At 40.1% G+C, this 22,934-nt stretch overlaps 1 protein-coding gene across 1 annotated transcript; it reads right to left on the bottom strand.

Annotated features, from left to right (window-relative positions):
* Positions 1–1,438: 1,438 nt before the first annotated feature.
* Positions 1,439–18,376, bottom strand: vstm4 (V-set and transmembrane domain containing 4). Its single transcript, XM_005809665.2, has 8 exons — positions 18,161–18,376; positions 15,662–16,069; positions 6,114–6,167; positions 5,814–5,921; positions 5,276–5,309; positions 5,049–5,173; positions 4,605–4,669; positions 1,439–4,123 (listed from the first exon to the last, which is right to left on the bottom strand). Exons 1-8 carry the CDS (start codon positions 18,210–18,212, stop codon positions 3,998–4,000), a joined length of 972 nt encoding a protein of 323 aa, XP_005809722.1. The 5' UTR covers positions 18,213–18,376; the 3' UTR covers positions 1,439–3,997.
* Positions 18,377–22,934: the final 4,558 nt, after the last annotated feature.

Below are 22,934 nucleotides of genomic sequence, written 5' to 3'. Positions count from 1 at the left end.
TTGCCGTGTTTAAATTAAGCAAACTTATTTTCATAACTCCAGTTTGTGCAATTGTATGATCAATGGAAACGCAGCTCAACTTAGTCTGATAATTAGATTTGTTTGATGATCTGACACATTTAAGTAGCGGTAACAAAAGAAATTCACAACAATGTTTTCTCTCTTATGGCGTAGAAAGGAGTGCTTTCTCACAGCATTGTATGTTCTTTACTGTCACAGAGATGAAAATATCTACAGTATTTCTCCTTTTCTTCTTCTTAACTGGGATCTCGGCAAAACAAGCACAGCTCTGCAAATTTCTAGGCCAACTGACTCGGTGTGTATTTTTAAACCGACCGGACTTGGAGGACAATGAGAAATGTTTGTGAACTCGTGTAGCCGGCACGGTCAGCTGGCTGCTTTGTCTTGTAGTTGGAAGCAGATTGGGTTTGGAGGGATTGGTGGACCCTCGTACTCAGACAGGAATCAGGAGGAAGAGACTCAGCCAAGACTGGCCGACTGCTGGTCGGGGATCCGGTGATCGCGCTCCTCCGTCCTGTGATCTTCTCCTCCCAAGGCCTTTCATTTGATTTTTGTTTTAGCTTCCAAGCCAGCGTAGCTATGGATTATCGTGACCACACAGGAACCGTTGGACATAGGCGAAGTGTTTACTACGCGCTGTATTTTTATGGACCGGAAGGAGGACGTACACAAGACGCCCAGAATCATGCACAACCTCTTCAGATTTAACAATAGGTTGTGTCTTTCCTCTGACGTCATTTGTATATCTTTAGGGGCTGCATGTTTTAATCCCCAGACAGGATTGACCTTCACCTCCAGGTTCTGACATATTAATCATCTGTCAGATTAATATATTTAGATATTGTTCTGGTCAGTCAGTAATTGAGTAGCATTTTTACCAAGTAGTACTTTAGTCTTGAGTAATTTCTTGAATGGGTATTTGTTACCTTTACTCCAGTAAAAATATGTTAAAGTAATCTCTTTCTAGTTTTTGCCATATTTCTTTAAGGTCTGTTATTTTTTAGTTTGTTGTTGTGTTCCCCTTCCTGAATATTAATTTTCTTTGTTTTCCTGTCACAATCTACCATTTTTACTTAAAGCTGAAGTACGTAACTGTTATAAAAATATTTTTTACATATTAAAACTGAGCCACAGACTTGTGGTGACAGAACAATACGAGAGATAATCTGTGAAAAGACTGAGCTCCTTCCTCGTTTTACGAGCTGCAATTGCCGTCTGAAGAAATCAAAAATTGTGTCCCTTAGCAATGTTTGGAGCTGATTTATTTTGTATTACGTGATGCAGACTACTTTTTGTCTGGAAATTAGATATTTCTCCCTGAAATTGGGAGACATTTTATCTTCACCAACCAACATCAGCATACGTGAAACTATGAAAAAATAACCCAAAACACTTCTCCTACAAAGTTTTTCACCTTTATCATCTATTTATTTCACTTCTTTATACACGTTGGTCCAAAAAAAAAAAAAAAGGCACAAGCCTAAATGCAGGAATGTGGACCAGTGCCAAGGTCAGTGGAGGGCAGAGAGCGAAAAGCGAGAAGTGGCACAGAGGCACAGTTCACACACATGGTTCTGGTTAGTAGACGCCCATTATGGACAATGTGGTTTGGAAGGAACTTTACTTTTCACAGTCTGAAGGCATTTTTAAGACACTTCTACTATCCACCAAAATGTCACTTATTTTATACAGAGAGAATACAAACATCGGGAAAAACACTCGACAACAAGCGTTTTTCCTACAAACACCCAGAGAACAGTGTGTGCTATATGTTATGCACAGTCATGCGACTCTGCTTTCTTAATTTTATTAACCGATGTTTTTGACATCACGGTCTTTAGTTAGCCAGTACCGTCTGTTCAGTGGCTTTATATGAAGTTAAACTGGTAAACAGTCATGTGCTGGTTCAGTTCACGTTTGATGACAGGAAATGAGGCGAAACTTCCCTTTTGAGATAAACTCTTTTAAGAGCCTCAGTATGCAGGCAGCAGTCGTCCAGCTGTATGGATAAGCCCAGGGAAGATGGTGAAAGTCTTGAGGGAAGGGAAGGATCGGGTGCCTTTGCGTCTGGGCTTCAAGTTCACCGTTTAAAAATGGTTCCCCTTTTGTTTTTCTCATTCTTGAGTCCAAAAGATCGCTGAGTGGAAAAGAGAGGGGATCCAATTGTTTTCACCCACACACAGTGATGGAAAGTGGAAAAAGGAGAGTTGCACAGATTTGTAGGACGTGTTGTGGCTTCTTGTTCTCGATCAGCAAACATCCCCACCACCCCTCCCTCCACCGAGATTCAAATTAAGCAGACATTTATGCCAAACAGTGCATTCAAAATTCATGTGCATTACCTCAACAATCAGGTGTGCTTTTTCTTGTCTCCATTTCAGGGTTCCTGTAACCCCAGTCCTGTCTCTCATGAGTGTATAAATGTGTGTGTGCCGTGAACAGTCCGTTGAGTTGACATTGGCGCCAGATGAAAGTGCCTGCATGGTCTCGCATACTTGCCAGTGGGGGGATGCGGGGAGCTAATTACTGGTTTGTATCAACTCTGTGGTCATAATAAATTGCTGCAGGACAAACAGAAACAGACTGAACCCAGATGCTTTGAAGGGGAATATTGCTGTGGACACATTAGAAGGAAATGATGTTTGAGAATGGATTAGTTCACAGTCATGTTGACATATGTCAGTAATTTTGTCACTCATTCAGAAATGTTTACTTCATCCACTAGATGCATTTCCATTACAAACATGCACAAAACTTTGTCAATATTCCTGTATTGTAAAAAAAAAAAGTTCTGCAATTGTTTCTGTTATGCAATTAAAGTCACATGTTGTTCATCAACAAACATCGTCCTCCCACTACTTCCTGCTATCTTCTTCTTGGTTTGTGCCAGTGGCAACATCCAGTTGTTGATCATGTGATTTTTGTGTGATTAAAAAAAAATACTTCCATTGCTGTTTTCTGAAATGAAAAAATTTCAATATGGCCAAAAAGACCCCCACCTCAACTCACTCCTTTTGATGCCTCACCCTGGATGGTGGCACTCTTCGCACCATCTCCAAGGGCAAACCTGGTCCAATCGATCGTTTCCTTGCCCCGTAGCTTATGACTGTTGGTAAGAGTCAGAACATTGACGGGCCACTAGATCACGAACTTATTTTTCTTCAGCACAGGAAATTAGCGTAACCACATACAAGACTCCAATCCTTCAGAACAAGACGGCAAAATACCTGGGACTCCTCTACTTGAAGCATGGACGGAGTAATCCCTTTCCTTGTTGAGAACAGTGGTCTCAAACTCACAGGAACTGACTCTCATCTGAAACATCCAAGGAATTGTCAGCTTGACACGGTGGAGGGGTTTTGGTAATTCAATGAGCATTCTTGTCAAAGGCCTTATCTTCTCATGGACTGGGTCTGAGTAAGATCAGTTCATTGGTTTTGATGAATCTCAGACCACAACCATAGATGAGGCTCCCATATGTTAAGGAGACTGGTTCACCTTAGTCCAGATAGTGGAGACCAGGTGGCTGATGTGAGGGAACACGGCCTGGGCCTATTGATTGTTGACTGTATAATCTGGATTAATGCCAGTTCATTTTATTGTAGCTTTTCAGAAACCTCTCCAAAGTGTTCCCTTACGCAGATTCCAGTAAATTTAAAGTTCATTAAGCTTAAGTCGTCTACCATGTTAGTTTGGGGTACACCGGACTTAACCACATTTCATACAAATACTCCAATATAAAACAAACGAAAGAAAGCAAAAAAAACGTCACATTGTGTGTTGATATCATATGAAGAAGGTATACAAAATATCTACAAAACCACATGTAGAAGTTTGTCGCATCAAAAAAAATACCCATTTATCTCCACCGCAAACCATCTTTACAAAACAGCACAGAAACAGAGCATAAATAGACAACAGTTTTTATACAAGGCACAGTTTCTTTTGTTTTTTTTTTAGTGGTTTGTGTTCCGTCTCAAAGCTGCTGCTCCTCAAACAGTATCTGAGCGTACACAGTCCCGCTCCGAGATGCTTTCGTCTCTGGGATCGGCTTCACCAGATCCAGCTCCGCATACGTCAGATTCTCCTCCACTATCCTGGGCTGGGGACGAGATGGCGGTGAGGCAAGGGCGGAGGAAAACATAATGACGGAGGAGAGGGGAGTCAGCGGTGGGATGAAGCATGACAAGAAGAAAAAAATCCATTATAAAAAAACTTAATTAGGCTAATTAAAGGGCTAAAGATGGTGTAGATTTACTAAGTGCATAACTTTTTTGGGTTGGGTAAATGTGAACATGCTCGCTGCAGCTGCCACCAACCAGGAGTTCTGGGTTTAAAAGCACTTTAAAACATATATAATCAAAAAACCACATCATCACACGTTTTATGGAAAATTCTCACATTCATCTTCCACACCTTAAACTCCTTGTTGGTCTCTTTTCATAGCATGTGGACTGTGTGTGACTGAGTGTTTTACACATGGATTGAACATATAAAGCTCTCCTCCAAACATGTTGGATATACAACCTAGGTTAAAAAGAATACTTAAAAACAAGATTATGAACTGAAAGCAAAAAACTCACCAGAACTACTTTCCTTGGCTGAGGTTTTAATAGTTTGGGTTTGCGAGTTTTGTCTTCGATGGGGGCTGCAAGGACAAAATACAGATGAGTTCTGTGGAAAGCTGAATGTTCTGCTGTTGAAAACAACAGTGGTGGGCACACTCCCGCTAAGTCACTGCTGTGCTAACAGCGACGCTAATGTTTTGTTTTGCACACTTTGCTTCCTCTAACTTTTTCAGGGTTAAATTTTGCTACGCTTGACTGTTTTTGTAAACCCTGTTACGATAACATTTGACAGCTAGCTAATTTTTTATTTAGCGCTTAGCATTTTTGCTAACTTTAAAAAACACTCAACGGCTTCCCATATAATTTTCCGAGCTAAATTCTGATGTACTTCTGTGTGGAGGGCGATATATTCTTCCAGACTTGTTTCTGTTCTTGTAAAAGCACCACGTTTGCGTTCACCTTTAGCTGGTATCTCTGGCGGTTTCTCCTCCTGGTAGTCTCTGCTCCTCTTCTTTCTGTATCTCCTCTCCTTCTTAGGAAGAGCAGGAGAAACGCTGACTACGCTGGTGACCGTCTCTCCTGAGCTGAAGTGAAACCAGATTTAAACAGTGGAGTTTTAGTTTGTTTGGTTTGTTTTTAAACGGAAATGAATAATAATAGAAAAGAAAAGACTCAAGGAATCTTGCCTGTTCTGAGGGCTTTTAACCAAGTGGTACTGATCTGCGAAAATATAACAGATTTAGTTTTAGCATCAGCAGGACGACAGGAAGTGAACTGGATAAATGTTATTGCCTTATTAAAAGTACCAACAACAATGTATTTCATTAAAAATTTATCTTATCGACCCGCACAAATTAAGATGTAGAAGGAAAAGCATACATGTTTTTTTTAATTTAGGTTTTTAACAAAGAAATGTATAATGGTATGTCTAGAGGTGGAAATTGATCCTTTGCAGAATGCTTCAAGCTCGGTCACGTGGGACGGAGAACATCTGCGAATATTCACTTTAGAGGTTATGAAGGACGCAGGTGGAACGTCTTTATTAACTGGGTGAATTCTGAAGGTAATTTTTTGCACTGCATTTTATCTAAGAGTATTGAAGTCAAAGGGGCTGAAAACATTTGGGAACCATGGATCCTTTTCCTTCCATTTTACAATATCTTATGTTGGTGATCACACTACATAACCCAGAAAATATGAAATAAAAAAAAAAGTGTTGCTGACCTTTTAGCCTCTGCTTCCTTTGTATGAATTGGCAGGTTATGGTCACAGTGAACATGCACATGCACAGCAGACCCACAGAGCAGATCAGCACCGCACACAAGTACACGTCTGAAACACACACACACACACACACACATACATTGTTCAAAAAAACATCATGTTCGTTAACTACAGGCAGAACAAAGCAAAAAACAAAAATAATGCGGAGTTATTCTAAACTGCTCCTTCAGACTGGGATATTTTCGTCTGCTCATGTTTGCCACAGACGTGGACACATCTGCTAAAAATACTACAACTCACCTTCAAACAAACTCCACAGGCTTTCTTTGGTCTCGGTGGTCGGTAGAACATGCACTGCACAGAAAGAGAGGGGAGAGCAAAGAAACACGTGAGGTCTGTAGTCATCGCTGTGGCTTTTTTCTCTCCTTTTTTTTTTGCAGCTTGATTACACATAGGCTTGTGCTTTAAATAGAGCTAACTGTAGGAAGACATGGAGCCAAAGCTGACCTTGTGTGAAAGCATCTAAATGTTTCACATTCATGTTTGATTTCACTTTTCAGATTTCCCCCATCATGTTGGGATACGAGCATAAAAAATTGTACGCTTGCCTCTGAGGTCGCAGGTTTCTCCTATTTCCCTTTGGCCGCTTGAATTCTGCCATTAGGATGCCATTTTTCCAAGATGGCTGCCATTTCTGAACTTTTGGAATCATTTATTTGAGTAAAACGTTACCCATTTAAAGACTTGGGTGATCTTTATTTCATATTTTTGACTAAAGTTGTATGAACCGAATTACTATAAAGTAATATGTAGAAAAAACAGAGCCTAAAGCTGAAACTGAAGACTTTGCTGTTTGTGAGTCTCACAACAGTCGACAACTGGAAGGAAATGAAGATGTGTGACAGGCTGTGACCGTTGTCTTAATGGCTACAGTAGCTTTGGCTTCTGCCAATTGTTTTGTGCTTAGCGGTTTAGCATTAGTGTCCGGTAATTTCTAAATGGATTTATGGATTTATTTAGCTTCTGGTCATTTTTAAATGGATTCAACAGTTTAGCACTAGCTTCTGTTAATTTATTTTTTTGTGTGTTTAGCACTAGCAGCACTAAGATTATTGTTTAGCGAATTAGCGGTTAGCGAACCTACCTGCGCTGGTTTTGTGCCGTCTACTGTCTACTTGCAATACATGCTACGTATTTTAGTGCAAACATATTCTCCATGACCTCCATGGTGGCCACCTTGAAAAATATTAAAACTATCAGTAAATGAGAATTCTATTTTTATTTTATGATGTGGATTCCATTTTTTTTCTACTTTAAGTTCAATACATATGTTTCTATCATTAACCACTCATTTTCAGCTCGTGGACACACCCATTCGTTCAATTTGGCAAAATACAGGAAGCATTTTTTTTCAGAAAGATTGACCCATATCCAGCCCTAGACAAAAATAGTAAACAATCCATCCAGGAAAATTAGAAAACTTTTAAGAACACATTTGTGTGAATTGGTATATTTTCAGATCGGACTATTCAGATACCAGAATTGTTACATTCAGTGGTACTGTATGATGAGAGATCCCAATTCTTCAACAGTAGGTATGTTTATTTCATTAATATATATATATATATATATATTTTCTTTGATTTTAGGTAAAACAGATTCAATATAAGTTTACTTCAGCATTTTTGAGAAAAACGTTGAAACTGGTGGACTTCGAGTACGTTCAACTTTCGACACATTTGGTTTAAGGCTTAAATTACTATAGCCATGAGACGGGAAACGAGAAATCAAAATTTGAAACTCAGCTACACCATTATCCTTAGTTCTATCTCGCAAATTCAGACTTTGAATATCATCTTCAAATTCAACTCATAAATCTGCAAAAGGAAACAACACACAATCCGATGTTTGAATGTTTGTTCCACAAGAATGTCTTTCTCCTCTGTCAGACTGGCTGGCTATTATTATTGAATCTGCTAACTTCAAGTCACTCCAAGTCTTATTTACACCCTGAACATTTCAAATAAAAAGCCACTGGTGATTCTCTCATTCCCAATGTTTCCCATGCTCAAAGTGAAGTCCCCCCACTTCACACACACACACACACGCACGCACGCACACACACACACACACACACACACGCACACACACACACACACACACACACACACACACACACACACACACACACACTCGCTCATTTTTCCACCCCATCCAGCCACAGCAGTCTTAACATGGCGGTACTGTTGTCGAGCCAGTGGCAGGAAGCTTGTGAAGTGACACCCACTAGCACATCTCGAAATACCCACAACCACCAGCAGCTGATGACGGGCTGGCTCGCCATCTTGCCTACTGGAGACTTTCTCACAGGCCAGCTGGCAGACTAACAAACCAAACCTCGTGGCCGACACGTTACCAAGACGGCACGGCATCAGGAGGACATGAGCAGGAAAAGTCCGTCTGGAGAAATATTAATGTCCTTTTCACAAGTGACATTAATGAAAGCTCACATTATCCTCCCAACCCCTATGGATTTCTTTTGTTTGTTTTGTCTTTTTGGTACATTTACATGTTTCAGATCATCAACAAAATTGCAATATTAAAGATAACCTCATTAAAAGAAAAAAAAAAATTATTTCATTATATTAAAGAAATCCCCTTCCTATTTTATAGAGCCGCTCGAGAATATCTGAAGTCCATTTATTTTATGAATTTTATCAGTAATTGAAACACATTATGTAGATTAATTACACACAGAGATGGATATTTGAAAACCTTTAACTATGACGAGTTTCTCATTAGTTAATAAAAACATGTTTAAATTTTAGACCCATAGAAAATCTGTTTTTTAAAAACAGAAATGTGGGCTTAATGAAATGTTAATACCTGCTTAAAGGTACTACCTGCTACTTAAAGTACTTCTAATCTGACAAACAAAACTCATCTGTGTCGTCATATTCTAATTTATTGAAGACGACTGTACTAAATTTCCCAGTTCGGGACGCAGTTCGGTTTTAACGCTGTTATAGGTCGGTATGTTTACAACATGTCTTGATTCTTTTACAATTTTCAATGGTAAGCAAAATATTTTTCAAATTTTTAGAACTAGTTTGAACATACTATGCATCAAAGAGTGGCTTGCAAAGGACTGACTCTAGATTTTGTTTGAACTGGATAAAATGCTATAAAAAAAAAAAGTGTCCATAAGCGATTATCCTTTAAAGAATTGAAAACAAAGACTGTCGTAATACAGTCCTTCACACGCTGATGGGGGTGAGGTACGTTGTAGCCACAGCTGTCCTGCGCCAGACTGTCAGACTCTCTGACCACCAGCTGCAGGCAGGGCAGGTTACCCAAGAACACAATGGCTAGACGGAGCGGGGATTTGAACTGAAAGCCCACCAGTTACAGGACAAACTCCTGCCTCCCGAGCCACCGTCGCCCTTATGTGATATAGAATTTTTGACAATACGAAATGTTGTCGCTTTGAAGTCATTTTAGTACACCCAATGTTTGAGTTTTTCCTGGACTCACAGTGAAAGTCCAGCTGTTGGGAACTTCCCTCTCTCCTGAGAGGGAATCCTGCCCACATGTCTGCAGCTGTGTAGCATTTAAGCTAGCTAAATGCCGTAGCAGGATTTGGACATCAGCTAACACCAGTGGTGTTAACATTAGGCTTCAAATTGTTTCAGGTAAGTAATTCAGTTAAGTGTTAAAAAAAATGGTGACAGGGAAGATTCTTTCTTTCTCCATTGTCACAGTAACTGAAAAGGAAATAATAACTTTAAGTAGCAGAGTTTATTTATAGTTGGGAATAAACCCAGTTCGTTTTGGTGTTTAATAGCTCTTAGTTCTACACATAAACATTAAGACAATGTAACTGTTGAGTACACGTGCCTGTAAAACCAAATGGGCTATTATGAAAATTTCCCACACATATTCGTTCCCATAAACCTTTAGTAGTGAGCACACTATTATGTTTCTCTCACTGATTATTTTCTCCTAAATAGCAGCTAAGCTGGTAGAAATATACATCATTCCTTCATAGCAAGTTATCACCAAACTAAATCAGGTTTACGTTTTTGCCAGTGGTTCTCCGTGACTGCAGTGCGTGTCAGAGTAATGGCCGACCTCCTGAATCTGCAGGGCTTGTGTGCCATGAAACTGTTTCCCCCTCATCTTGAAACATATCTTTTTTTCAACAAATGGCTGACAAAACCAAAAGGCCACAGTGGAGGGATTCTTTCACGTTCTGTTTGAATACAAAAGCCAGAGTTGTGTTCAGCTGCACTCTGTGTTTTAGACTTGTGGCTCCTTTCTGTGCGCCAACACAGCCAGTAAACATCGGCACGCAGACATGAACAGGACTGCATAATGAACCTCTGTGATGGAATCGTCACTGCTCCGATCCGCTGTACTATTGATGACTGTAAATGAATGAGAAGACAAACTGCTAACAAAGCCTTTACTACTCCATCCACTTACTTCCTGTTGTCAGTTTTGATGCATGTCTTGCATATTTATTGCTTTCCCTTCTAATTTGCGTTTTAAGATGTAAGGAAAATTTGGACCCTTGAAACTTTTTACAGGTCTGATGAGCGTTTTAGGTAGTTTCACTTGTGGGGTTTTTCCTCAGAGTTTTTGGAACTTTTACCGCTATGGGATTTTAGAGCATACATAACTTGACATATGTAACATATATTTCATAACAGTTTTCCACTGAGGCCGAGGTCTTTCTTGATGCCTGGTGTTATCCTGTTTGATTTATTCCTCTGTGTTTTGGGGGCTCATGTTGCTATCAAGGAAGTGTAAAAACTTTTCGTCATTATTTTGAATTTTGCCATTTCCATCAACCTTTTCTAATGGGATACTTCAAAATGCCCATTGATAAAAAAGTGTTGATGGAAATACAACATATAAAAACTGCTTTTGTAGGGGTTACATAAAGCTACCTGAAAGGCTTGAAAACATGTGGACTATACTTTAAAGTAGCATCAAAACCAACCAGTTTAAATAACTTCTGTTAAAAGTACTAAGCAAACCAGTCGAAATTGTGGCAGAAACTTGTAGGTGGCTAACAGAAGTGCTGTCAACACTCACCAAAACATTAGTGGGAGCGTACATCTATAATTTAATGAAAAGTTTCTAGGTTTATTCCTGTGTTACTAGGACAAAATGGTTGTTCCACTCTCAAACACTCAAATACATTTTTAAAAGTTCAGAATTAATAAGACATTCATGATTCTGATACTGTATCTAAAACCATAATTGTTCAAAAGAGCAGAGAAACTTGTAAAGAAATCTCCAATATCTGTTGATGTAGATGGAGGCTATTATTGAGGCCTTGAACTTCCCAGCAAACCTCCTGACCTCTTGATGAGCTGTTTATTATCGTAGTGAGCTATGTTGCTGGGGGTTCGGTGAATGTGCCTGATTGTAAAAACACCTGGCCACCTAATGTTCTCCCACCATAAGAATCCAATTAGTTTGATGTCACACACATGTAAGCACGTCTAATCTCCAGTATTCTTGTGAGAGTCATCTAAAGCATGAGCTATGTTGCTGGGGGTTAAAAGCCCCAGGGGAGCTTTTAACCTGCTGAATGTCTAGCTGAGTTATATCACTGCTTTCAGTGCTTTGCATAAATAATGGGAGGAAATTTTCACCCCTGTTGTACCACAGAGGAAAAATAGATCTTTCAAACGTTGGTTTGCCAAAGTCACTGTAAGTCATCGTTTTACAATAAAGGGTTTTTTAATATTAGATTATATGCGGATGACATTGCACTTCAAAATTAACTCCGTGTGAAATCAGAATAGTATGTAATATGGACTAGCGCAACCTTACCCCAACAAAACACTGGCTCTGAGCCTAAAAACCTAGCTATCAGTTTGGTGGTACTGAACTCTGGTGTGGCTTGAATGCATTTGTGAACAGCTAGCAAGCAGGAGACTGCTCCAAGAGCAGGAAGTGGACTGTGGCACAGGGCATTGTGGGCAAAAACAACCAAAAGAAACATGTGAGACCAGCACCAGCTGGAGAAATGGCTCGTGTTTTTTCTTATTTACCAAAGATAAAAGTGAAATCCTACAACCGTTAAAATCTGACACTACTTCGTTTTTGTTTGTTTTGTGAAGAAGGAAGTTGCGCTCAATGTCTTCTTCAGAGGTTTTTGTGTCATTTATTTCAGTGGATCTTGATGCAGCGCCACCACATGGAGGGTGTGAACAGGTTCCTCAAACAGTTTGGTTTGTTTGACACAGTGCAGTGTGAAAGCGAACCGCTTCATCTGAAAATGTAACAAATGTTGCAATTTTGGTCTCCAATTGAGCCGACCAGACCATCAGGTGTGAAAATAACCTGTTAGATTGGACAAACCTCTGGAAAGAATACAATTTGCTAAAAGCGTAAACTCAACCAAAGAGCTCGCACTGTTTCTACTGGCCTTGCTGAAAAATCTCTCAACATGAACAAGAAGGGGCTCAAAGTGGAGAGTGGAAATGAAGCCCACCAAATCTCCCTCCCATTTATCTGTAAGACTCCCAAAGAATGTGCAGCTCAGCGGTTTTCTAAAGGCTGTGGTTGTGTTTTCACATGACATCTACGTACGGTACTCAGCTTGGACCGGCCCACGGAGAACACAGCCTGTTCGGTTTGTTTCCTATTGACACACATTGTGCTAATGGCTCTCGTGTCTAAATTGTTGGGGTCATGAAAATATGGTGGAGTAAGCATTTTTATTATTACTCAAACCAAAATAGAGCAGTGCTTCCTTGGACTGAAATAACTTCCCACTTCCTTAACCACAGTGTGTCAGGACCCACACATACGGCGGCTCGCCTCCGGACTGTTAAAATCAAGCTTTACCTTTTTCCCTACACCTATCTCTGTTCGCTTTTTGCATTTTGAATTTTCCTTTTATACTCCACTTTGAGAAACTCCACATTAAGGCCAATGGCTACAGCTCTTAGGGGTAATGAGCATCTGCTGTGATCCATAGCCGCTTCAGCTGAATATAACAGCTAAGATGTTCTGACTACAATCAATAAAACATGTAGAGAAACTGGTAGCGGTTGAGAATAAAACACTGGTAGATGTAAAGATTTGGGATGTTTGAGATTTTAGGTTGTGAGGCATAACCCTTCATAGGGACTCAATCTCTTCAGTAACCTCAGTAGCTAAAGAAAGCTTATTGAAATAGACGTTTGCTTTGAAAAAGTCCTGCTCAGCAATAAATGTGTGTATGTCGTAGTTTTGCGAAACACGTCTTTCCACACGGCTGAAAAACCACGTCATCCTAGCACAAAAACATTTTAGCAAAAAATGTGAGATTTTCTAAATTGCCGTGTTTCCATTAAACTGTTTTATTTTGATAAATTCAAATCGCACAATTGTTTGGTTAATGGAAGTGCATATATGCTCAAGTAAAATTACATCTAACAACTTCACTTGGTTACAGGGACACTAATCCTCGCGGTTTGTTTTATGTGTTAAATTTGTTTGATCACGAAGGAATATGATTGCAACATCAGAGAGAAACCGCAGCGAAAAAGTGTATATTTAGAGTCAAGTAGTGTTGCATAAAATAGAGTCAATGGCCCTCAAATATAAACGCCAGACTGTTGAAGAACTGCATTTTAAAAATGAGTAGTTTTCTGTTAAACAGCAGTTGGAGTTTTCAGCTTTTCTGAAACCACCAAAGGTTTTGTTTAAACAACATAAAATCACAGGTACGTGTCAGTAGCTTGGAATGTGGCTTTAGAAAATAAAGCATGACTACACAATTACAGAGTAAAAAGAGGGATAGAGCATAATCTGAGGACCATTAGTCACATGTTTGAGGTGTGCCATGAGAACAACCGAGTTAATGCAGAGGCGGCACAAAAAGAAAATAAGTTATAGCTCAGTTTATTGCTTCAGGCCAAACATTACACATTGGAACAGAATGCAGGAGACCAAATTACTAGTATTACACACCTTTGGAACATTGTTGTTCTGTTTTGTTTCAAAGACAGAACTGTGTCTGTCAAAGTCTGCTTTTTGTCTTCACCAGCATTTTATTAGTTAGAATGGTATCAAATTAACCATTTTAATCAGCAACTGAGCTGACTAAAAATACTGATATAGTTTTTCTGGTTAATTTTTGTGTCTTTTTTATTAGGCCTACTTAGAGTACTAGGGCCATACTAAGAAAAATAAACGTATGAGAATCAAGTCATAATATTATAATTTCCAAAGCAGCTATAGATTAGTTGGACCCAACCAACAACAGGGAGTGATGGGACGAGAGCAGCAGTACATGGGGAGATATTTTTAATTACTTGTTTTTGTCAGAATTAAAAGTTCAGCAAAAACGTCTGAATTATAAAGACTACTGGAATTGAATGGCATAAATATTTGGTTGGCTTTGAGTGTTTTGTTTTAAGCAAGTGAAGCAAACCTACATGTTTGTTCTTGCACTTAAAAAAAGAAACATTTCTGGTCCAGTCACACCATTGGCAGTCATTTAGCAGCAGGAATAAAAGCACATGGAATCTTTTAAAAGTGTCTCTGGAATGAAAAGAGATGTACAGCTGTGTATCATAATCAAGAATGAAAATAGACAATATGCAGCTGGATGATGCCTCCCAAGGATTAACGTGCCTAAAGAAAAGAGGAGAGGTCCAAGAGCGAAACCCTGAGGTACTCCAGGGTCCTTCTTGGTTTAGGACAAGAGATTGCTAACAACCACACTATGAAATCTGTCGTACAACTGGATGTAAAACCTTAAGATCATACCAGAAATGTCAACCCAGTGTTGCTCTCAGTAATGCTATCACTGTGCTGTGGTTTGCTCTAAAACTGAACTGGAATCTTAAAATGAGATCAATCCTTTTTAAAGACATAGAAATGAATGAAACCCTGTATATAGGTCTATAGTTATCAAAGGGTCCAGAGAAGTTTCTTTCAAAAGCAGCTGTAAGCACAGTTTGAAAGGAACAGAAAGACGAATTAATTACAGCTGGACCTGTGCAAACTGACGGAGCTAAAGCGTATTTTAAAACCCTTGTAAGGCAAATGTTGATGATACAGAAAACTCCTCGATTTAATTACCTCACTTAGAGTTTTCAGGAAAAAGGATTGGAAAAAGTCAAAGTAAACAGCTTCACTCGGAGGCTCTACATCACAAGTGACACATGATAAAACTTCGGAGTGAGCGAATAGTTTCGATGGAAACACAAAGCATAAGGTTGAGGTGTAACTTGCACTTGCAAAGGGACATTGGTCCAAATGTTAGAGAAAGTTATTCTGGGTTGTCTAAAGACCCAGAACAAATTCAAACAAGTGAACCAGTTTCTTACTTTTGAAGCTCAGTGGGGATAAAAGACTGACTCAAACGCATCGTTAAAAGTGCAGAAGAATAACTTTGAACATTTTCTGCATCATCTTAGGGCGAGAGGCCATGCCATCCATCCCACCGTGTTAAAGTCTCTCCTGCCAGTTCTTGGCAGTGAAAAACCTCAGACACTTTGCTCGTTTTCCAGGATCAGTTACTCAGCCACAGCTTGGTGATGTGCAGGATTCCTTTTATCTCCTGGCCTGCTCCTAACTGATGACATTTCCCCTTCCCAAATGAAAAGCAGAATCGTGCTTTTTCCTCTCTGGAATCACGGCTACACAAGTTACATCACCTACTTGTGGTCAGAAACTGCAGCTTCTGAAGACACAAAAGTTGGTTTGTGAAACAAATGGCTATTAAATTTGTGAGTTCTATCTGCCACTCTTCAGGGATGTGAGACATTTGATACAGAACCATATGATTCCAATTAATTCCCAATACAAGGAAAAGAAAAATCAAGGCCCCTTACCTCTAAGCTCAGTAGCGGCGGTATAGTTGGTCGAGGCCTTCCAGCGGTCCTGGTGTTTCTTGAACTCCTGCACCCGGCACATGTAGAGTCCTCTGTCTTCCTCGGACACCTTCTGGACGAGCAGCTCGAAGATCTTCCCCTGCTTCACCACCGTCAACTTGAACTTTGGCCAGGGGAAACTCTTGGTGTAGTTCCCATAGAAGCGAGCTTTCCGCATGTTGACCCGGGCGATCAGGAGTTCGTCCTCGGGTCGATCCGCGCTTGCTGGCAAGAAGGTCCATTTGACGACGGGTAGGGCTGTGTTTCGCCGTCTCTGGGAGACGACGCAGGTGAGTGTGATGTTCTGACCCTCCTGGGCAACCGTGAAGGGCGATGGAGTGATGGTGGCGTTGATAGCCAAGCAGAAATCTGAGGACGAAGTTACATCTGAGTTACATCTGAGTATATTTGGTGTCAACTTCTGCCCTAGTCTCAAGACTTTTCATGCCTTTGACTGTTCTTATACCAGGATTTTCTTGCATTTAGCTCCATGATCTCTGTCCAGTTTCCTTGCCCCTGCTGAAACAAAAAAATTGTCCCATCATTCGTCCATCACTATGTTTCTCCATATGGATGGTGTCCTAGGTGAAATGCAGTTTTAAGCTGCGTTCACAGACAAAGCAAATTTGACCCACATCAAAAATATTTTGATGTGGGTCAAACTTTTTTGCACATTCTTTGCCTATGTCCAAAGTTATAATCATAAACTGAAGTCTGAATGGTCCAATTCCGATTTTTTCCCCTATAAGAAATTCCAATATATGCCTCTTCAGTATATGTTGCTAAATTGAATACGTATGCTATTGTTTTCGAAGCGTCTGCAGTCTGAACGGTCATGTCGCATTTTGTCCGACTTCTACATCATTGACATGACATGACATTATAATTCTAAACCAAATCCAGACATAAACAATGGATGAAAGTAATAATCATATAAATCATATCATATAATCAAATAAAAGAAGTCTGTGATCAAAGTGAATCACATCACAATCCCACCACTCTTTACTCCGACTACACATCCAATCAGACTTCGCTACAAAAGTTGCAGTCAATGCTCCATGAAACGCTGTTATTAGTTGTGCTTTCTTTTTATTAGCTTCCTTAATCTTATTATTTTGTGACAATCCTGTTGGCTCCCATTTCTGGATAAACTTTAAAACAATCCATAAATGGCTCCTTCCAGTATTACTTCCATAGACAGTGCTCTGCTGTGACGTCTACGTTTTTCTTCTTTGAATGCAGGTCACTTTGGGATCTATAAATTGTTCACAAAGAAGTTTGATTGCACTCGTATTCGATTAGCAGCATGAATGACCACGCAAAATGATACAATTTCAGTAAAAATTGGAAATGAGCATCAAGATTTTCTGTGTGAATGTAGCCTTAGTTTGGCCACAGATTTGTGCAGACTGTGGCAAAGTGTGAAAGTGAACACTCGCGGAACATCTCCATCCAATCCAACTGAGGGTTAAGCTATTTTCCAAAGGAAAACAGGCAGGAATTTAACTCTCTAGATGTACCTAGTTGGTAGAGATATACAGTATACGGAAAGATTTGCAGTTTCATAACCTCCAAATATTTTCAGGTACCATCAATAATTTACTGTCCACTTCCCAATTTTGTGCTGTTTTGTCTTTATCAGATTAAATAAAACCCCAAAATGGACACATCAGCAAATCTGGTTCCAGGACCAGATGGAACGTCGCCTTCCCTTTTCCCTCTGACAATGTGGTTATTTTTGGTACTCATGACGACAAACATGGGTTCAGACAATGAGGAACTAGACTTGCTATTGCGTGATGAATGGGAATATTTACAATACGCATGCTTGTGCTGATGTAAGCAGTTCCACAAACCACACTGGGTTACAAAAGTCAGTTAGGGGGCCGTCGCGTAGTATAAGGGTAGAGCAGGTGCCCTGTGGACACAGGCTCTTAGTCCTCAATGAAGCCATTTGGGAACCTTTGCTGCATGTTTTCCTTCTACTGTTTCTGCCTTTTCCCTGTCTAAATACTGCAAATAAAGGCCATTAGTACCACCCTAGCACCCTAACACCCTAACCAGAAAGGGGATAGGAGTAATCCTAGTCACATTAGGGAGTAATCTTAACCTTAATGCTTTATAAATAAGTCAGAAAACAATCGGTGCCTATCAGAATAACAGATGCAACCACAGAGAAATGTCTGTGCTGTTTCACTTAAACCCTGAAGCTGTTTTAAATTAATGAGAAAGGAAAACCTTTTTAAACAGTCCAACAACATGAATCTTTACTCTAGAATTCCTTCTCATTTTCTGAATACGGGTCCAGTAGTCATCCTCAATTATTGGCCAGAATCCAACTCTACATCATCTCTGATTCTCTGTTTTCCTCAGTTAGTCTAAAAACCTTCACCATGTTGACTCCAGCAGAAGTTGAGGGGGAAAAAAAACCCAACATTCCAAAACCAATATTCCTACCTCCAAACAATGTTCGGGTTAGCAGAGCAAAGACCAGAGAGGAGATCTTCATTTTCCACAACTGCAGCCTCCATAAACTCCAAGTTAAATGCGTGTCAAGAAAATTGTCCGCAGGTTTCCTCCTCCTTCTCTTCTTCTTTTTCTCTCTTTTTTTTTCTTCCCTTCAACTGGGAGGTGAAATATGAAACACTGGACGCTCTGTTTCCACTCAGAAACTCCTTCCTTCCCTCCCACTCTCCTCCCAGACAGTAAAAGCACATTTGTCTGTTTCGCGCACGCGGAGCAGACAAAAACAGACGTGCTGGCGTGTGTGAGAACACACACACACACACACCCACACACATGCGGGCAAGCTTTAGTTCTAGTCAGAGAAGTGGGAAATGTAGCTTCCTGAGCAGGAAAGGAGAGCAGGGAGGTGGCGTGTGTGTGTGTGTGTATGTGTGTGTGTGCGTGTGGGTGTGTGTGTGTGGGTGTGGGTGTGTGTGTGTGTGTGTGTGTGTGTGGGTGTGGGTGTGTGTGTGTGTGTGTGTGTGGGTGTGTGTGTGCGTGTGCGTGTGCGTGTGTGTGTGTGTGTGTGTGTGTGTGTGTGTGTGTGTGTGTGTGTGTGTGTGTGTGTGCGTGCGTGTGTGTGTGTGTTTGAGATCGTCTGTGAGCATATTACACTTCCAGCTGTGCAGGACGGCGGGCGCAGACCTCAGTCAGAGCTGTTATTTTGGAACACACAGGCGGGAGCACGCCGGCTGGTTTTGTGTGCTAAAATATCACATATTTGACCCAATTAGTCAAAGTTTTATTAAACTCAAACCCAATGTCAGGACAACACTAACAAAAATAGTAGTTGGATCAAACCAAATTCATGTTAGAGTTGTCCAGATCCACATCCAACCCTGAATATGTAGCAACACGATGCTCACACATGCTTTTGCTCTACTAGCTAAGCCGTTGTAACTTTCATTTGTGAAGTTAGTCAAAAATTAGCATCAATAATTTGGGTTATTGAGCCTGTCATAAAAAAGTGGGAGTTCATTTTCCATAGTCATATTTTCACCATGTTAGTAATTTCAGACTGAATGTTAGCTAGCTAAATACTTAGATCTGAGCTAAATATTTAGTTAGCAAGCTCTCAGCTAAATATTATTTGATGACCTAAATATTTGGCTTCAAAGTAAATATTTCACCTGAAGCTAAATATTTAACTGGAAGTGAAAAATCAGAATAAAAACTTACATATAAGCTAAAGTCCTATTGGTGGCAGTCACCTGTTGCTATAGATCCATTGATAAACATCTGTGATGACTCATCCTGTGTTTCACGCTGAAATGTTTTACATGTCAAGAAGAAAAAACGATTGAGAGGTGACGTGAGCAACAACTGAAGCATGTCAGGAATGCCAATTGGCGTTAATGTGAACATTCGCAAGAGCTAGCTTTTATTTTGGGAGTACACTTCCAGTTAGCGTCATGTAAATTAGCATATTAACTAAATACTTAGCTTGCTGTCTAAATATTTATTTTGAAGCTAGATGTTTAGTCTGTAAACTGAATATTTAGCTCAGTACTAAATATTTCGAAGGTAAACATTTAGCTTGCTAACTAAATATTTAGTTTGAACCTATTTGAAACATTGTGAAAATATGACATTTCCCCCCCTTTTTTTCCCTCTTAATCTACTTTTTCACTCTCTATGCCAGATCTCTGAATGGCCTGTATGTGTCTCCATCTTTCTCCCATCACGTCTCCAGTTACAAGATCCCACAGTGAATCATTGTTTACAGCCCTGTCAGTTTTTGGGACTCTTTGTGGGCTTTTATCGACCCTCAGAAAGCAGAACGTTGGAGACCAGAGTGGCTGTGGACATGAAGATAAAGGCGACAGTCTCTAGAAGCCTCTAAATTGTTCCTAGTCTGGCAACAGTTGAACAAACAGATATGATTCCCTGACAAAGAAGAGACCACTTTCCCAAAGACCCCATCTTTTTGGGAGTCAGTGCAAAATGTTGGAAATAATTTTCCTAATTAGGCCTTGAACCACAACGCCAAGATGATTTCTGATGCATTTTCCTGAATGGATTCTAGCTATCCATTCAGGCTGATGGCTAGAATGGAGAGAAGTTGCCTCTTTACCTGTCGTCAAGGGTAACTGAGTAAAACACTAAGGCTTATTGACTTGAGATGGTGACTTGAAAAAATGACGTAGAGATGGTGGCCTTTCAAGTTGTTCAAAGTGTCTATCAATCCATCCATCCGTCCTACTAGGGAGATAGCTAGATAGTGCTAGCTAGTTATCTAATTAGCTAGATAACTAACTAGCTAGTTAGGCATTTTCTCTATTTTAATATTTTAGACACTGAATAATGGTGCATGCAAGTATGATTTAATTTTTATTAATTTCTGTCCTGATCTATGATCAGGTGAATTCTGTTTTTATTCAGAATTCACCACCTATGAAAGTTCCCTCTTCATCATATGCAAAGGCAACTTATAGCTCTTGTTTAGACATGATTCATGTTGGGAAGTCAATCAAATCAGCAGTCTTCCGTCAGAGCAAGAACTGGCTTAGAAGGTAAAAAGGATAATGAGAAAGGGGTCTTTGTCTTTGATTTGTCACTTTGGGTTGTTGTCATGCCTTGTCAGGTGCGCCGTATAGTGTCAATTTGTAACCCAGTTTTTCTCCGTGGTGGTTAGACTGTGAGATTATTAACCATTCAGCATAGTTAGCTTAGCTACAGACTGTTTGTCTTCATTTCACTAACATTTAATGAATTAAGGAAAGAAATTATGAAGATATTCATATATTGAACTTGTTCCTGAACCTTTTAACAGGTGAGTCAGTCAGCAGCAGCTCTAACTCACGTCCCTCCTGATCTGTCCTCTCCTAAGTGAAATTAAAGCTGCAGTATGTAACTTTTCAGATTTTTTTTTTAACATATTTGTTAAAACTGTCATTATATTGTGACAGTACAGCATGAGAGATAATCTGTGAAAAATCTATTTTCATGTGCCTTCTCCCAGTGCTCTCTAGAAACAGGAGAGTTTTAGTGCTGTCAATCACAATCTCATGTGGTGCTGCTCTGCAAGATTCCTGGCAGCGCCCCTGTGCCCCGTGTACCATACTCATGCCTTAGTGTTGAGGTTCTTTCTTATAATCTTAGATTCTTATATTAGTGAATGTATTTTGATTTAGTTTGTTTGTGTCCTGCTTTTTCACCCAGGTACTGATCACCTCTTCATCAGATTCTTCCATTGTCTTCCATGCCATTCCCATTGCTTTGCTGTTTCCTGTTGAATGTTTTTCAGCTCCTCTTGTGTCTGTGTTACTGTTCAAGGAGGCTCCTTTTTCCCCATCTGCGTTTGGGTCCAATTCCCCAACCGTTGACACTAATTTGAAGGTGCTGCAGACGCTTGCTCAACCTATAGCAGGTGTTGATAACAGTTGCCCAGACGGCTTCAGCAAACAGAGGTACACTAGAAGAATAAGAGGCTCGGAGTTTGTTGAAAATATAGCTGCTTTGCTAACTCTGACTTCACCTAACATGTGGCTAAAGAGGGTGACGTTTTCTTCAGTTTTCATGAGGAGGAAAAAGCTGAACTTCAGCCAGTGTGTAGAAAACGGCTGAAATCATCCTTTTAAACCCGTCTCCATCTGCTAGTTATTACTCCCTGTTTGCGTATACGCCGTCTGGGTTATTGGAGAAGATTTCTCTGATTCTCCTGCATGTGTTTCCATTGTGGAAGAGATGCTGTCAGAAAGCTCGCAGAGGTCTCATAATGTTAATATCCACCATATGCAGTGGAGGTAAAACGGCACCGAAACACAGCAGGCCCAATCTGAGCAGCGTGACGCGCAGGTTTGACTGAATACATGCTTTAAGGATGCAAAATCCTCAAATGAGTCTGTTCATCCACTTTCTACTCCCACTCAGAATGAGTTCATTTATGAAACTGTATATGCAGTAAGTTAACACACATAGTGGAAAATGAGTGATGAAACCTTTATATTTCACCTTTATATTTTGAGCTCTCTGGTGATCCGAATGTCAGGGCATTTTGAAGGTGGGTGCTGCCATCTGGTGGACATGTTTAAAACTGCCGCCTGAGTAGAGTGCTTTTCCTTAGTAAAATACTTTCTAAAAAATATCAAAACACACGATACATGTCGAAAAATATTTTATTTACAAAGTTTGCGAGACAAGAAAGAACCAATAAGACATGCATCAGCAGCTCCACAGTGATGCCTTTCAGGAGGTAGAAAAGGTGGGACCGTCCAGCGCCGCAGCACAAGAAGCAACATGGAGCCGCGTGTGTGTGACTCCTCACCCAGACGCCGCTCTGCACTCTGCCTGACCTTTAGCACCGCCTGTCACTCGATACCGCTGCCAGCTGATTGGCTGCGCTGATTCAAAATAATAGATTGCGGCTGTGGTGAAGAGTAACAAGAAAGAAAAAAAAAAAGATTGGAGATCGTTTATTGCTACAGAATATGCTAATTGACTGTGTCAGAAAAATATTCACACCTGGTAAACTTTGTCACATTTTGTCGATCTACAACTCCATTTTTCAGTGTGTTTTGTTGGGATTTTATTTGACAGAGCGACCCAAAGCGGTGAATAATACGGATGTGGAAGGGAAAGGATTCAGAAATTTCTGGATTATTTTCTGGATAAAAACCTGAAAAGCATGCTGAGCATTTGCTTTCAGCCCTCCACACTTTGCAGAACCACATTTCACTGCGTTTGTAGCTGCAGGTTTATTGCGGTCCGTTTCTACCAGCTTTGC

This window comes from Xiphophorus maculatus, chromosome 10 (genome assembly GCF_002775205.1).
Source record: "Xiphophorus maculatus strain JP 163 A chromosome 10, X_maculatus-5.0-male, whole genome shotgun sequence".
In the NCBI taxonomy this organism is placed as follows: domain Eukaryota; kingdom Metazoa; phylum Chordata; class Actinopteri; order Cyprinodontiformes; family Poeciliidae; genus Xiphophorus; species Xiphophorus maculatus.
This window is presented reverse-complemented; position numbering and strand designations above follow the sequence as displayed.